Genomic DNA, 17,806 nt, shown 5'->3' with positions numbered 1-17,806 from the left:
CAGTCTCCTTGCCCAGAGTGTATCCATTGTATTTTAAAATATATGTGCATTGTCAATGAAATAAATGATCAACTAGTTGTCAGCAAAAATAAAGCATTTTTAATGTATCTTTAGCCTAATTTCACTAATATAACCATACTTTCAAACGTTGCTAAAATGTTTATATGGGGGCTACAAAAAGGTCATGGAAAAATACAGTTAAAAGAGAATGGTGTTTTTTTTTTAATACTATATATTTAATCCTAACTTCTTACAAAATTTATCTCAAATAGTTCTGCCCTGGTTACCGGTTACATATTAGAATATGTGGCAACCTTCTATACCTATCGTGTGTGTGTGTGGTGGTGGGGGGAGGGGGGGGTTAGGGTTCATCCTAGATCCATGTCTGCGAAACCAGAAGGCCTCGGTGGAGCCAGGGCTGCCCAGAAAAGGACCGAAGGACGCTCACCTTCAGCATCTCCACAACCTGATTGTTTGTTCAAACTCACTTTCTCTGAGGAAATCATAGTTGAAGGAAACAACCCTTTCCTGTCCGAGTGTAAAGGGAGGCTGGGTCGCATACAGTAAGGAAGAAGACCCTTACTGATCCTCGGTGTGACCGTCCTACCACTTAAATAATTCCCAAGGTACGCTGCACTAACCACGGTTCTGTAAGGTACAATAAAGCCATGTATATGGAAACATTCAGTTAACTCATTTTTAATTAATTCGCCACAGCACGTCTTATCCCTTCCACTTAATCCACCACTTCTTTCGGAAAGCATGGAGCCCAGTCTTCAGTATGTCCCTACAGTTACAGTGTCCTCCCCCTGGACAAATGTGAAGGATCCACCACCTTTCTTTAGTGACAGCCAAAGTCTTCATGACAAGGGCTCGCTCTCCAGTTGCCTTGTTTCCATTTTATGTGGGCTGCGGTGCTTCATTCACTGGGCCGCTGCAGTGAAGCCTCACCCTCTTCTTTAAAACCAGCTCTTGGGGCCTTTTTTCCTTGAAGTATCTAGTCAAATGCTCAACTCATCTAGCTGAACACCTCAGTTGCTTGGAGAATTCATCTGTTGCCTCAATTCAGAATTCAACCGTATTTTGGAGATAAACACACTTTAGTCTTCAGCAACAGAAGATTCATGATTTGTATTAACTAGCATCCATAGAAATGGATGGCTGGAGAAGACATGGCGCTTCCTGGGGCAATTGGAGGAGAAGCATACTGCAGCTGTCTTACTTCATCAAAGCTCTCAACCAAGCAGAGTTTAGACACCACCATGATGTTCCAGTGGTGCCACCCATCCCTGAAATGGTCTGGGAACTTCAACTTCGCCTGTCTTTGAGCTAGACTCGGCTTTTGCATCACTGACCGATTGCCACTGTCCCAGTGCGCACCTTAATGTGTACCATTGTAAGAAATGGAGGTATATACATGGGCCACCAAACATACTCCAGTACTGTGCTTTTTTACCACTAAGTCAGCATCTAGCAACTGACTTTGAGTTAGTGCCTCCAGTGGTGCCGCCTGGGAAGGTTCTGTCCGCTTACAGTGGATTTTTCGTAAAAGCAGTTCCGCTTGAACCTCATTTTCTGTGATGGCTGATTTAAGAGAAGAGCAGAGTGCAGCTGTGAAATTGTCTCAAGGAAAAATGCCGCAGAATCGGTTGTGATGTTGAACACAGCTTACAAGGACAGGGCTATGGGAAAAACTCAAGTGTATGAGTGGTTTCCTAGTTTCAACAAAGGGGAAATGTCAATTGATGACAAACCTCGTTCTGGACGTCCGTCATCTTCCTGAATGCACCAACAAGGAGCCATTGAAGAGATGGGGAAGGGAGCTGGTCTGTCTTGCCGCTCAGTCTAGTGAGTTTTCACAGAAGGCTTGGGAATGAGAAGGGCCCCTGTGAAGTGTGTGCCTCAGGTTCTGACTGACAGGGAGAAAAGCGAGTGGAACCATGCTGTGCTTTGAAAGAACTGCTAAAGCCACCTGCCTTTTTTCCAAGGCCATTACTGGTAAGGAGATATGGTGCTATTCTTATGACCCCGAGAGCAAACATCAATCCAGTGGAAGACACCGTAGTCACCTTGTCCCCCAAAAGCTCATCAAGTGAAATCAAAGATAAAGACGGTTCTCATTTGCTTTTCTGATGTGAGGGAGATAGTGCATTTGGAGTTTGTTCCACCAGATCAGACTGTTAATCAAGCTTTCTATTTAGAGGTTTTGAAAAGATTGTGTAACTGTGTGTGACCATAAAGGCCTGGATTTGTGGCAGAGGGGAAACTGGTTTTGCCACTATGACAATGCACCTGCTGACGCAGCCATCTCAGTGCGCCAGTTTTGGGCTAAAAACAGCATGCCTGTCTTGCCCCCCCACACCTTACTCACCTGACCTTGCTCAGTACAACTTCTTTTGTTTTCTGGAATGAAAGGCACGAAAGAACAGTGATTTGACCACGTAGAAGAGGTGAAAACAGGTGCTGTCAGCCATCCAAACATGAGTTTGAAAAATGTTTCCAAGAATGGAATCGCAGTTTTGACAAATGTATTAAGTACAGTGGAGAGTACTTTGAAGATAAAGGGGTTGTTTTGTAAAAAAAAAATGTAAATACATAGCTTTGGGGGGAAAATGCATTTGCAGGGGAGGTACCCTCTCCTGTTTCAAAAAAGAAGGCTAAGAAAGCCTGGAAACCTTCATTTTACCAGACGAGCAAGATGTGAAGCTCTTGCTCGACTTATTCTCCGTCTGGCCCTGGGCACGTCTGCAGGCCTCGTTTCCAGCTCTCCCTAGAGAAGTCTGCACTCTGACTGCCAGGTGGGAAAATGTGGTTGGGCAGCCTCGTGTTCCTTTTCGGTGTCCGCATGTGGAGGCATGGAGAAGTCTGAAGGGATAGGGCAAGGTTTCCCAGTGAAATTCTCACAGGAAGCACTTGTTACCCCTTTAAGAATGAGCTGGTACATGAGGGGAAAATGTTGGCCCAATTGCGTACTCTTTCTCACAATGCAGTGTCAATTTCATTAAAAATTCTTCATCATAAGCCCCGTGATTATCCTGTATCCTTGGAAAAGTCTATCATGATTTTTCCTGTGGAATCCTTAAGAACAGTCGTAAGCCTCTAGGCCAGCGGTTCTCAACAGTAGGTTGCGACCCCTTTCGGGGTCAAATGACTCTTTCACAGGGGTCGCCTGATTCATAACAGTAGCAAAATGACAGTTATGAGTAGCAACGAAAATAGTTTTATGGTTCGGGGGTCACCACAACATGAGGCACTGTATGAAAGGGTCACAGCATTAGGAAGGTTAAGCTAACCTCCCTATCTGTTCTCAGAAAGGCCTAGTTTTGAGTGGACATTGCTGAAGGCACCAAACGTGTACAGAGAGAACGTGTCGGCATCCTCCACTGATCACAGACATGTTGAAACATGTTGGACTAAACTAGTGCACATCTTAGCTGGAACCCCAGTCAATCACAATCCCATCTGACTTAGCCTCACATAATCATTCTCTTGAAAAGTCTCCCGCTACATGCACCAACTCTTAGCCAGCGACATTCTTCTACTTTCCTCCCATGAAAACAGCACTTCTTCGATGACTTACGGTTTCTCTTTACTTCGGCAGAGACCTGAAATTGCAACACTGGAGTGACAACCCGAGGGTATAATGATCACTGGAAGAAGCGGCCAGAGTGGACTGATGGATTAGGCAGTGAATTCATCGCCACCCCGGAGCTCTGAAGTCAGCACAAGAGAGTATTAAGTAAGCATATCCCATAATGAATATGACGTGAGGCAGGTGGAAATCTGCCACCCAGGGAAGAAAACCACCCAACAAGTTGTATCCATGCGGCCACCTAGAAGACTGGCTCAGAGGAGGGGCAGTGTGGAACAGAGAAGAGAATAAAACTCCACAAAGTGTCTGAAAGAGAACAGCTGCGATAGGAGGGCAGAAAAAAAAGATTAGAAACATGGGTTAAAATAACATAAACCTTTTATTGAAAGTCACTTTATTGATGTTACAATGACGGTAACATAGAAAACCCTGGTACCTTATTAGCTTCGGAAGAGAAAACTAATAAATTTGTGCCAGAAATTTGAACCTCAAGTTACAGTGACCTTTAAAAACAGGATGATTTTGTTTATACCTATAATGAAAGAACAAGTATATAACTGGTACAGCCATAAAACAAATCACGCTTGCTCAGGAAAGCAGTGGCCGTGTACATTTCAGTGACGTTTGCCAGAACCAGGTAATTTTAAAAACCAAGTAAGAGCCTGACAAGCAGAGTAGCAGAATGTAATGTTAACATGACGTGAATCTAAGTATATACAAGTGATTACCTGACTTCCATACATGAAACCCTGCTGCTGCTGCTGCTGCTGGTAACACTTCCTCATGAGGTGGGGCATCACCGATCCTGGGGAGGAAACATACCGACAGGCACTAGCGCACACACTGACTACCTGCAATGCTTACGTGGTAGAATGTCTTTTGGGGATGCTATTTTCGAGTGGAAAGTCTCTTCCAGCAAGTTAAAAGGAGAAGCCAAACCAATATATATTCAGTCGTTTTCAATAAACTTTTTTGTTAAGCACTTTTTAAGTCAGTGTAAAAACATTTTTTTTCCTCATACAAAATAAAGATATCGGGACATTTTTACTCATTAAAAAAAATGGTTGTAGAATCACAGTTTTATTTTGTGCTGGATCTAAAAGGAGACATGGGGTTTATTAACCAGGCAGTGATACACATGGACAATTTATCAGGAACTCGTGTATTATTACTGAATAAATGTATTCATTCAGATCAGCACTTTCTGTAATCGATTATCTGGTATGACTTAGCACCGCTATATTTAAAGATTGGGGGCTATTTGCAATATTATGTTAGAGCTTAACTTCAAAAACACTCATCAGCAGCCTGAAACTTAAAACAAGAAGCTAAGGCCTAGGTAAATGTAGAATAATATATACATATGTATTTTTAACATAATAGGAAATTACCCTGTTCTTCACACACTATGAAAACTTTTACTCTGTATGTGCAATATCTTGAAATGACTGCTTAGTCTCATTGTATGCCTTTTGTTCTAAAATGCATGTTGCATGCACATGTGCACATGCATATTCACACATATAACTTTGCCCTTAGTTTTTTATTTTAATGGCCAGGATACCTAGGGGGTTGAAATGGTGACTGCCCTAACCAAAACGCTGCCATCCTGGAAGTGACTCCCAGTGTGATACAGGTGCTTGGAGCAATATAACAAGGACACATCACAGATGTGACCAGCCCTACCATAGACTGAACCACCAAGTATATGTAAAGAGTTAACACTACTCATGGCTGCAAAGCACACAGACCATCAGACATCCCGCCTGAGTTAGTTAATTGTGCCAGCCTGGCCGATAATCACGTGGTGCTGGTTGAAAGGCGGAGGGATAAATGGGTGGTGAAGCCTCGCCTTTCTAGTTCTCGGGTCTCTTGCTTTATGATGGTCGCATCGGGTGCAGCTGCCTTAGCAGCTCCCTGCTTCAGCTTTCAAGATTGACATCCTACAAGACATCCCCAAGGAGAAGCCGCATGGACCTATCCTGATGCAGCCCTGGGTGCTGGAGCAGCCGTGTGGAGATCCCTGCTAGTGCTAAGATGCTTATTCGTTCATTGACTCAGCTTTCCTCCTGCAGTCAGCATCATTGCCTCTGTTTTGTGAGGTGGAAGACTTTGTGAACTGGTGTTGGGTTAATGGGTTAATGTTGGACTTGTGGGCTTGGGCAGCATTGGGTTGGGATGTTTTCGTGATGCACCTTTTCTTTACATAAAACTCTCTCTTATACATGAGTCGCCGTGGATTTGTTTCTCCAAAGTACCTAGACTAATACACCGCCCCACCCCCTGCAGCCTCCTCAACGATCATGCTGTGCTCTCCCTGCCCATTGAGCTTCTGGGCCCTTCTGCTACTGTGCCAGGACTAAATAAACCACCCCGCGCCCCCCTCCTCCTCCTAAGGCTCCCGGTTTCTTGCTCCTCACAGGAGTGGGCTGGGCACCTCACACTGTCTATGCCGTCCTTCACCCAGAGCAGGAGAAAGCTTTCTGCACCTGGAATCAGAGTCATCTGCACCGCTGAGAAAACACCACAGGGAAACATAAACGTCTGAGCCCCCAATTAAGCCCGCCACCACGGAAATGTTGGCCTCATGGGTCTAGTACAATTAGAATGATAAATTTATCTTGACTCAATGCATTAAAATAGAAAGTATTTGGTGTCATATTTAGAGGAAACCCTTCAGAGTAGAAGGGAATTAAGGAAAATGAGCACACAAGCTGACATCATGCTGTAAATGGGAATCCAAACCTCTCAGAAAAATCCATGGTGATTTATCAAATTAGAAGATAATATTCAAAATATGCTGCCTTGTGGGACATCTTAATCAGACGGTGGCTACAGTTCTCTTGCCTCCAGTCAGTTCCAAGCTTGCGTCTCCCCTTCTCACAGACTCTACAAGCTACCCAATATCCTCCCGGTAGAGTCTCCTTAAATTTATATAAAAGTAAAGCAAAACACTCTTTTCTTTAGGTAAGAATGTATTATGTGGAATGGCACAAGGAGAAAAAATCTAAAGCACAAATATATAAGGTTGAAATAGATGAACGGGTGGCATGAATAAACTTGATTCTGAAACCCAGAAAGGCAGGAATAGAAACAGCATGTGCCTCTGAGCCAGAGGTGAAAACAAAGAGCCAACCCTGAAAGTGGTAAAAGGCAGTCATAAGCGATCTGGGATCATTGATATGGTTAATTTATGCAAATCTGCAAAAGAATCAACCGAAAGAAGGTATCTTTCAGCAACGTATTCGATTATACCTATATATGTTCGGAAATGCTAGGATGGACTGACCTATGTGTAAACATAAGTTTTGATGTTTTGTTTTTGTTCATTTTCCCAAGCAAGGACATTTAAAAGGCAAAACAACTGTAGCATCACTTAATAAAGTGTCAATTTCAGAATGAGTAAGATTTTAGCCCTCAAATTGCTTTATTGATCAACCTTTCTTAAAGGAACTGTTCTAAGGAAAGGTCATTCCTTGAAGTGCTGAGTTTCTTTAAACTGTACAAGACAACTACAACAAACTGAATGGAATTCACTATGCCGCACTGTGTGGTAAGTACCGATTTATTCCTTTCCACCATTTGCCTGGTACCTGGCCAGGGAGCCTTCTCACTGGGAAATCCAGAGGATCTGACAGTCTAAACACAGAGGGACTACTTACTGTCTAAAACCAGAGTGGGCTCCCTGCAGTGAGCCTGTGCATCAGTACTTACAGCCTCCCTGGTACCCAGCGCCTACCAGTTGACATGCTTAGTCAGAGGATTGGAAATTTTCCCTTCAATGAGGATTTATTGAATTCGTATGACTATAGACAACTGTAACATCTCTGATATTAGGGCTGTTAACCATATTTAGAAAGAGGGAGGAAAAGGCATACAATCGACATAACAGGCAGAACAAATAGCGTGTCTCCTCTGTTTCCGTTCACCATTTTATAGTGGATCGGGCTAGAAATGTTCCTTAGTTGCCTGATAAAACTGCTACTTCGCCTCACCTTTCTCTCCAGCTTAGGTATTTCACAGAAAGCATGGGGTGCTTGTATGTCATGCACGGGCCCATTCTCTCTGCCTCAGGGGACGAAACCACATCCAGAACACCAGTTCTCAGGGCACATAACAGTCTTTCTTGGGAATAGCCACTGAGAGTCTAAATTTGTCAGAGAAATGTGCAAATGGCTTTAAGACTATGTAATCACGGGAGATAGAATAGATAACCCCAAATAGAATACTACAGTTACTAAATTTTTTAAACTGTAATCTCTCAACATGTAAAAGCAAAAACAAAACTCATGAAGCTCCATCCGTTCTCCGTGAAGGTGAATGAAACGAAGGAGAATGACTATACACTGTATACAGTATGTACCTCTGGAGTAGCCAGGCCTCCTAAACGGCACACAAGAATGGGGTTCACTTGAAATAATAACTTTCATTTAAAAATAAGTACGATGCAGAGACTGAGAGAAGAGACCCGAAGAAGGATATGGAAAGTAAAAAGAGATCTCCATTTATAGATTCCTTCAATTCAGTATTTGTATAACTAGAGAGCATCAGGTAGCTTACGTACAAATCTATAAACTTTTTCATAGTCAAAATAAACCCTATAACATTAGCTTTTTATACACTTTACCAGAAAACATTCAGCGCACATTAAAAAGTGATCATGGTCAAATATCACTGTATTTGCTATATCTTTAAATCTGCCTAGCCTCTGTCCTTGACCTGAGTCCGGTGGCACCACTGCCCGGTGGTTGCCCAAGTCTTAGTCTGCTAGATTGTTTCATTACAGTGCTGCCAGACACCGCCTGTCCTGCCATAAAAAGTGCTCTTCATGCCGCATGTTTTTGGATGCTTAGATCACTCTTAAATATTCCAAAGACTTTCAAATGAGAGGTATAGGAGAGAGGAAATAAACAGAGTCGGAAACAGTGCTCTTTCTCTTGAAGGCTTCCATTTGGGCATCTACAATGATCAGCCATGGAGGTGAAATGGATTTTGTCCATAGACATTACTGAGACAAATGAAGTTTATAGAGTGTTTCCGAAATCCTGTCTGTAGATTCCTCTCACCTCGGGGAGAAGGAAAGATGGAGACAGTCACGTGCAGAACACGTGACTGATGGTAACACCTTCCGAGTTCACGGGACTAGCCTGCCTCGGGAAGCTTTCTACTCGTCAGGTAGTTGCAGTATAACAGCTACCCAACTTTGGCTTTAAAGGAGGGGCTTTAACATAGATTTCTCATGTTTCCATAGATTAAAATATTTAGGGTCCAAAACAGCTGACCCTTTTCCCTGCCAGCTGTTGGTGGAACGTCACAGTCGCTGCAAACCTGTGACTTTGGGTTTCCTTCCACCCTTTCTGGCCTATTGACGTTTCCAGGCTAGATCAAGGGTAGAACCTTCCTTCAAAGACAGTGCTGACTGGCCTGTTCAGACTGCGTCCTGCTGATAACAAATACCTTTAATAATCAGTGTAAAAGCTGTTTTTCTTAAAAGAAGTCATTCATTTCACACTTAAAGGGGGCTACAATTTTTTTGGTTGGTTGGTTGGGTTTTTTTTAAGCCAAAACCCTGCAGGCCGTAAAGGGTTCGCATACTGGCAAGTAGAAAGCTACTGATTCAGGAGAAACTGCAGACTTGTGGCTTTGGTGTACGTTTCATCTCCACAGGACGTCCTGCCTGGGGCATGCAGGCCTCAGGTAGGCGATGTGACCTGGCTCTGAAAGTTAACAGCTGCTGAGGCAGGCACAGGTGGCCATCGGATGAGAACGGGGCCTGCTGGTCAATCAGCCCTGGGACGAGCAGCCAGCAACAGTGTGTCAGGGCAGGACAGCAGCATCATTGGACTCCTGCTGCAGCTAGCTGTGGATTTGCTCCGGCTTTTGTTTGTTCTTTGCTCGATGAACCCCTCACTAAAACTGTCCACCATTTAAAGGGATAGCACAAAATTTGGACAAATACTAACTACGGAGAGACAAATTTAGAGCATTGATTGCTGTATTTACAACATCATCTGCTTACACAATTAAGAACCATTTGATGACGATGTGATTTATAACTGACTGATTTTAGGCATTTGGCAAAATATGCTTGTAACAGCTGCTTTTTAAATTTTAAAAATGTTTACATATGTACAATTGTCCTTGTATGCTCATATAAATATGAAGAGTAAAAAACAAAAACAAAATAAAAATACATGTTTAAAGTTAGATATGATATATTGGCCTCTCGAAGCATAAAAGTCCTGCAGAATAATCCTACATGCCTTAGACCTGCATGCTAGTTTCTATGATGGGCTGTTGTTTCCTTAAATGTGGAAAACAATTAAACAGAAGCTTCATGCAGATAGTATTACTGGCTACAATGAGAATGTGCTTCAGAATGTCAAGTTCTGAATCCACGATAGTCCCTTAGGAAACTTGTTACATTTGGGTCCTGTGAGTTAACTAGTGATAGTTGTACATTTATCTGTCGTGCGGATTATCCATGGACACGGCAGTCCCTTTATTCTTCCACATCACAGCATAATCTGCCGGTGGTTCTGCTCGTGGTTCAGTGGAGACCTAAGCCAGTGGCAAAAAGAAAATGGCATCCAGATGCGAGAACCAGCTCCTCTCCCAGGGGCAGTTCAGAGGGTCTTCGTGCTGTCTGAAGAGCAGACAGATTTGCAGTGGTTCCGTGAGGCTGGGTGTCTACAAAAGTTGAAGTAAACAGTTTCGATGGATCACATGTAAACAGTTGGTCTTAAATGGATGTCTCCCATAGCTGCACAAGAGGAGGATAAAAACATACATTGTGAAAACAGGACACAGATTCTGGGCTATGAAGGCAAAAAATATTTGCTGGTTCCATTTGTATATATGATTACAGATACATGCTCTCAACAAGTCTACTAAATGGATAAAGTAAAGGCTAATAATAAGAGCGCCCACTGATTGGAGAAAAAAATCTTTAATGACAGCACAATGGACTAAAGTCTACCAAATTCTACAGTTCACTCAGGAAAAAAATCCAAATTAAAAGTGGGCTAACGGCATAAACAGACAGTTCACCAACCATGACGTTCAAATGGTTAACAAATGCATGAAAAATGCTCATGATCACTAGCCACCTGGGAAATGCCAGTCAAAACAATGCTGAGATATCACCTTACACTCACAATGATAACCCAATTAAAACAAAACAACAACAAAAAAAAACAATACCACCACCCCCACCCCGCAAACACCAAATACTAGGGAGGGAACAGAGAGACTGGAACTCTTATACACGACTGACGGACTTGTCAACATGTACAACCACTGTGAAAAGCTAACATAACCAGGACTAGGAATGCCACACAACTCTGCAATACCTGTACTGGGCATCTACTGCAAAGAAGTAAAAGACAGAGCACAGAGAGACCTATGCTCCGCCATGTTCACGGTAGCACAGTTCACAAGAGCAAGACACTGCAAACAGCCCCATAATAAAAGAATGGATCAAGACACTTGGTACCTACCCGCAACAGAACACTCTGCATCCCTAACAACAGTGATGAAGCCATGAAACACCTCATGACATGAGTGGGCCTGGAAACTATCATGCTGAGTGAAATTAGTCAATCACAAAAGGGCAAATATTGTAGGAGACCACTACTATAAGAATAAACACCAAGACAGGTCAGGTAATCTTCTAATTTGGTCTCTCAAGCAATGAGGTGGTTTCCGTACCTAATGCTCATGATCTATATATCACCCCATTATTTATACATCTTAATAACCGCTTTGGCACAGGTAGCCTCACCTCCGCTAAGGTACGTTTCTCATTTTGGGGGGAGAATGAGAAGAGCAATGCGCCCCGCCATACGACACGGTACTATGGTCACCCCAAATCAACAGACCCTCCTACAAGAGTGCTGAGTGGACCTTAATGGAAACTGAAATCCAGAGGTAGGGCTGGAAGGGTGTCTGTCTTAGACAAGGCGACTTCACTTCTGTTTGGTGGGTAAACCAGGTGGGGCAACCCTACATTGGGAAAAATGCTGGACATTACTTATATAGACCCCCAAGGAAAGTATACAACCAAGATATATTCTTAACTTGCCATTTTGTCCTAGTTTCTATCCAACCCTTGGTGGCTCACGGTGTGTGCGTTAGACAACCAGGACTTCAGACTGTGTTCTAACAGGGAGCACAACATCCTTCATGGACCACATCAGAAGCATCCAATTTGAAAACTCCACTATGTAAAAGGACTTCACCTTAAACAAATCACCTTAAACAAGTCCAAACTGGACTTCACCTTAAACAAACCTGAAGCAGATGACAGGAACTGAAAAATTCTCTTGGACTGCAGGTTGAAGCACCCAAGTGTGAGTAGAAGCAGATGACGATTATTCCACAAGGCTATGCATTTGGGATTCATTGGACTTTGGTTCAAATCTATTGCTTTGAGGGAACCTAGTAAATGACCACTCAAAATCCCCACATATGTCCTAGTTTTCTTTTATTTTCTAAAAATAAACCATTTTATGGGGTGGGCTCTTACACATTTTATAACAATCCATCATTCAATTATATTAAGCACACTTGCATATGTATAATTTTCATACTCTCTTTGCTTTTTTATGACATGCCTTAGTCCCAAAGGGATAGTTTGCCTTTGTGAGTAAGCATTATTGAAAGTTTTGCCCTATCTCCAACCCTCACTTTTTGTGTAAACAGGGTCCAGTCACTTAATTTATGTGCACACGTCAACAATTCATATATTTTAGCCTAAAAAGCTGCCTTATACATGTATACTTTTCATTTTCTCAACAGTATTTTAAATTCTATTCCATTGACTAAATTAATGATACTATTGGGATGATTTATAATGTTCCCCAAGAAAAAGATAATGTTGTCTCTAAAGGGGACCAGGGACATACATAAACCATAGATAAACGAATGGATTTTTGAGCCCACATTTAATGATAGTCCTAATCTATGAACAATTCATTCTATGATATGGCTCTACTCAATACTTGCCCGTACAAATAAATCACTAAAGATATGGGTGCTACAGCAAGTGTGGTAAAGAAATCAGATTGTTCTTGGATAACCCAAAGAATAGGTCTAGAATCTTAAAAGTTTGTCTTAAAGCAAGCAGTCAGCTAAATACACACTTAAGAAGCACACCAGTCTATGTGCTCTATGGAGTGTAGACAATAAAATCCAAGACTGGAGGCGTGGACATAGCTTAAATAGAGCTTAAATTCTGAACATTCAGTTTATAAAAAAGTTATAGATGAGGGAAAGCCCCAAATCCATTTGCAGGGACCCCAGGTGGATTAAGTCTCTGGTGAATCCCTTCTGACCATTGCCCAGAGATGTGACTAGCCTGCTGTCAGACAGAGTGCACTGGAGAGCAGACCACTGCAGATGCAGTTCTGTTAACTTTTAACACTTTATCTTTTGATCCATTTTAAATTTGTTCCAGTTTTTATTATTTTATGCTTTATTTTCAACTGAGGTTTTCCCCCGTCTTATTTTGTTATTGTATTGGCTTTAGGTGTGCGTGTGCGTTTTCCTTTGAAACATTTGAAATGTTTCCCCTGAACATATGAAACAAAGGATAGGTAAGTCTACAGAGGCAGTACGTGGATGAATAGTTTTGGGGGTTGTGGCAGGGGAGTTTGGGAGAAAATGAGGAGCTAATAACAAGCACAAGGAAGAAGAAAATGTTCCAAAGTTGATTGTGGTGGGGACTGGACAACTTTTAAAAATTCATTTAAACCACTGTTAATTGTATGATATGTGAATTACATGTCAATCAAACTTCAAATTAAGAAAGACTCTTAAATGTTAGGTTTCTCTTTTCTCTAAACCTCTCAATATTTTTAAACAGTTGAATCTTTTCATACAAAAACCCTCATATCTTCATTTAAAATAAACTAAATGTGTCTAAAACAATACAATAACTTATTATATTACTATAACTTAAATTATATTAAACTACATATATCCTTTGCCCACAGAATTTTAATACAACCAGTTAGAACAGTGGTTCTTCATCCCAGTTGTGCATTGCTAGGCTGTGGGGGAGATTTTCAAAGTCCAACTGGTGAGGCAATCTACCAAGCCAAGAGCTCTCAGTGGGGCACAAGGATCAGTATACTTGTATTTTAAACGCTCTCCAGATGATCCCCATGGAGACTCAAGGTTGAGAATGTTCAGTGACTTCAGGGAACTATGAGTCTATCAGGACCACCATCACCTATTTGAACATCACTGAGTGAGCCTATGCCCAAGGTTACCCAGTCTACAATTCCATTCCTCCTTCGGAGAAAAGTAAAATCTCTCTCAGGGCTTGATGTTAGCAAAGTAGAGTGATGCATTCAGCACGAAGGCATGTCTTGAACTCCCCCCGCCCCTCTGCAACAGCTCCTTACACTGGCCCTACTAAAATCCACCTTCCACAGTGTTCCGTGATTGCCGTAATGGATGGAGAACAACTGTGGCCCAACTGACTATGAATCCAACTAGGTGTACCAAAGAACGAAGGCAAATTAAAAAGATGAAACAAGATGATAAAATGTGTTTCCAGGAAACATGATTTTGGTATAATTATTGTAAGTATGAACAAAGCCAGCCTGAAACCAGTGTGACTTAGATTGTATCCAATTTCCATCCAAATTCTACTCTTATTGAACATTTGGGGCATATCACTGTGTACTTAATGCATTTCTAGGAAAGAAAGAGGAGGAAAATTAAGTGACTATGTAGGTGTTTCTATAAGGGCTTTATTAATATATTCTCTCAAATTCTTCAGGAAAGTTTTTTTCTACTTTGACTATCCAACATGGATTGTGGGAAAGCAACCTATGCTGGCCATGACCTTAGGTCTGATAGATAGGTAGATAGATAGGATGGATAGATAGATACACAGATAGAGAGATGCATCTGTGTTTTATATATTTACATACCTTTTTCATCAAAAAGACAATTCTCTACCCTCTGCCCTTTGGAAGCCAAAGGGCTCTCTCACTGTGGTCTCACACAATGTGAGTGCTATGGTGAGCAAATGGTGGTGGAAAGTCTGGGAAGGAAGGGTGCCGCATGCTCTTACATGGCATCTATGACAATGGAAGGTCTGAACTGGGGTACAGATTGTGTTGCGGAACAATAGAGAGTTTAGACTTTGGCTTCAGAGAACCCACAGATTAAATAATGAGCAGCAACTGACAGAAAGAAGAAAAGAACTGATGAATGGCATTGTGGGAACCCGAGTCATTACTTTCCCAGTGAGGGAAGAATAAAGAATTCTAAGCCATCACTCAGAGCAGACCTGTGTTTGGTGTGTCTGCGTGATTACAACAGAGGGCTATCCGAAGACAGGGGTGCCGACAGGAAATTCTGCTTGTTCAGTTCTTCACAGCCCCAAAAGACAATCCAGTGATAGGACTACTCATTCTGCTGGCTCATGTAGATGTGCCAAAGGGAACAGAATCCATCAGGCCTTCCACACACAGCTGTCCCAGTAGATAAGACTGTTTTATATGTCACTCTTCTAGCCCGTGGAAAGCACTGAGGACCAGCCATTCCTTCTGGGAAGCAGTCACCTTCATGGGCTCGCGCGTGAAAAGAAGGTAGCCCACAACCCGACCCACAGCGTGGCAATAGCAGGTTTATGGAGTAAAACAATAACATAAACAATTTAATTGGAGGGGGCGGGGGTTGGGGGGTAGGCAGAATGTGTGTGACTGAAGTTTTGTACCTGGACAATTCCCCGGAAGGAGAAAAACGACATTAGCCTTAGATTTCATCATCCCATATTCAAACAATAAAGCAGCAGAGACTTACAACAAATCATATTTAGGTCAGAACGCTGAGTACTGAGAAGATGGGGCATCCTTGTTTCTCTCTCTAGCCATTCCTACATTAGCAAGTTATGGGAGTTTTTCTATATTAGCAAGTAGCAAAGTGTTTTTTATGATTAAAAAAAAACACCACTGATTGTTTTCAAAATCCTTTTGATTACAGGGATCTATTCAATGATTCACATTTCTTGCTGGCTTTGGGCTGATTGTATTAAAATTTGAGTGATAATGTTCACTCCAAACCCTGTGATTTAGGTTCAGAATCAGAGGCTCTGCAACATCTTTCAAAACCAAAAGTGTACAGGAACTCAGGCTACCAGAGCAAATAAATTGTCCTAGCCTTTTAAAGTTTTAATTTTGTTCCCAACATTATTTTTAAGATGATCAATATTACTGTCTGAACACAACAAGGCATGGACATCAATAGAGGTAATTATTCTTCATTTTTATCTTCCACTTGGGTCTCTATGGGCTGGTCTATTCCTCGGAACGTCTAATCTCAATTTCACATAATGGATGTGTTCTGTGAGACAGAATGGAATCATGATGAAATGTAACAGCGGAATTACTATTTAAAGGAAACTTTGGGTGGCTTCATTTTTTTTTCTTAATAAAAATCAGTTCCTTCATATGTGTTTTTTAAATGACACTTCTCAAAATATAAAAAGCAGCAAATTGAGTCACACATACTTTCTTCTAATATTGCAGCATTAGAACTCCTCAATATTCAAATTGTACCCTCTCACCCAAGACATTCGTCTGATTTTTTCTGTCACAGATTTAAAAAACAACAAAAAACCTTACTGGGTGCTAGTGACCAGTAAAGGGCATGAGTATGCAATTTGAGATAGAAGCAAGGCTAGTATGCTCAATCTGTGATTACTTAAAACGATAACACAAAATGAATTCCCTGTTTTTTCTATTCCAGATTAAAATATTTTATCAACTGTGAATAATAAAAACCAATAAAAAATTAATAGATGCCAAATATCTCTAGAGTTGATCAATCTAGGTACAGTAAGTATTTTGCAAATAGATGTCTGAACCAACCCCACCACCAAGAACTCTAGTTTCCTGTTTCCCTTCATTTTCTTATAGGGAAGGGGAAACGGCGTCCTCGTTCACAATAAGCACTCTGAGAGAAGTGGCAATGGCCGAGGCTGCTGCCCACAGCAGATGCTTCCACGTACCCTGGCACTTTGTCGGTTCACTTTCTTCTCTTCATCAGGAAGTGGAGGCATTGGATAAGGGTATTTTCTGCTGGAGGCAATTGACCCAGTGGATGAAGAAGGAGACTTGGCAGGAGATAGAGTCCTGAGATGTTGAGAATATATGAAAGAAATATCATTTAGAGGCCTCATCTTAATTTCAAATATCTAAAAAGCAAGTTCAAAACAAACTATCTGAGTTCTACTTTAAGAGCTCACTACCACTCAGGCTTAACTAACGGGAAAGTTACTTTGAAATGCTGTAATTTTATCTTTCTAACTTTGGCACGGCAACAGATTACGTTAGTCCAGAGAATCAGACTTTTCAGAGGAAAAGCCATTAATGAAGTTTCCTACAGAGCAGGTAAAAAGCTAAAATGGGAAGGAAATAAAGTATCTTAAAGACTCGTAATGGTCAATTAAGTGCACAAGATATTTATAAACGGCCTTAATTTTAACATTTAATATATTTTTAGATACAGTCATATCTTAAGGTCTTAAAATATAAAACAATAATTGTCATTACTAGCTGCTAAGTTACACATCATTTTACACAAAAGTCATGCATTCAAAGGCCAGTGTGTTAGTTGTGAAACAAAGGCAGATACAGGGGACTGAATAGAAATTAGTAAACATGCAAGCATTAACAAGTGCAGAGTTCCAGCCAAACAGAGAGTCGGATGAGAACATACAAAAATGGTCTGATTAGTCCCTACAACAAAGGAGGATTCTGAGCCATAGTAGCAGCACTTAGTAAATCATGTAGGATATGCTTGTCATATAAAAAGGGGGGGCTATCCTTCCTTGGTCATTTCCTAAAGCTCAGTACAGCACTGTTCTTAGCACATGTATTCTGTAGGAAAGGACTGGGTGGGCTGCCGGTGTGCCCGTCTGTCCTTGTTTGAGTCTATACTCGCGGTGGTGATAATTGCCACTATGCTGGGCACACAGGAAAAGCCCGGACTTGCTGTTCACTTCCTTTTAAAGTAGGGGTGGGCAGGGGGAAACCGCTGAGAGGGGATAATCTCCATTCATACCATACCAATGAGATTTAACGATGATCAATCTGCAGTAGCGATCCTATTCACAAATGTCACCACTAACCACACATGAACTCCTGTCCCTGGTGCAGGGTGGCACTGAGCTGGCGACACTGTCACATTGTGAGT

At 41.7% G+C, this 17,806-nt stretch overlaps 1 protein-coding gene across 12 annotated transcripts in view; it reads right to left on the bottom strand.

Moving 5' to 3' along the window:
* Nucleotides 1-10,212: 10,212 nt before the first annotated feature.
* ADAM22 (ADAM metallopeptidase domain 22) overlaps nt 10,213-17,806 on the bottom strand; it is a 278,417-nt gene continuing 270,823 nt past the window's right edge. For all 12 annotated transcript variants that reach the window (XM_030885248.2, XM_030885251.2, XM_045289018.1 and 9 more), the window contains 2 exons: nt 16,620-16,743; nt 10,213-10,355 (listed from right to left, as the gene is read on the bottom strand). In XM_030885248.2, coding sequence (XP_030741108.1) covers nt 10,335-10,355; nt 16,620-16,743 — 145 coding nt within the window. In that variant the 3' untranslated portion in view covers nt 10,213-10,334. The remainder of the gene's footprint in view (nt 10,356-16,619; nt 16,744-17,806) is intronic.

Source organism: Echinops telfairi, unplaced genomic scaffold (assembly GCF_000313985.2).
Source record: "Echinops telfairi isolate 266 unplaced genomic scaffold, ASM31398v2 ScPeMD7_23;HRSCAF=83, whole genome shotgun sequence".
Lineage (NCBI taxonomy): Eukaryota > Metazoa > Chordata > Mammalia > Afrosoricida > Tenrecidae > Echinops > Echinops telfairi.
This window is presented reverse-complemented; position numbering and strand designations above follow the sequence as displayed.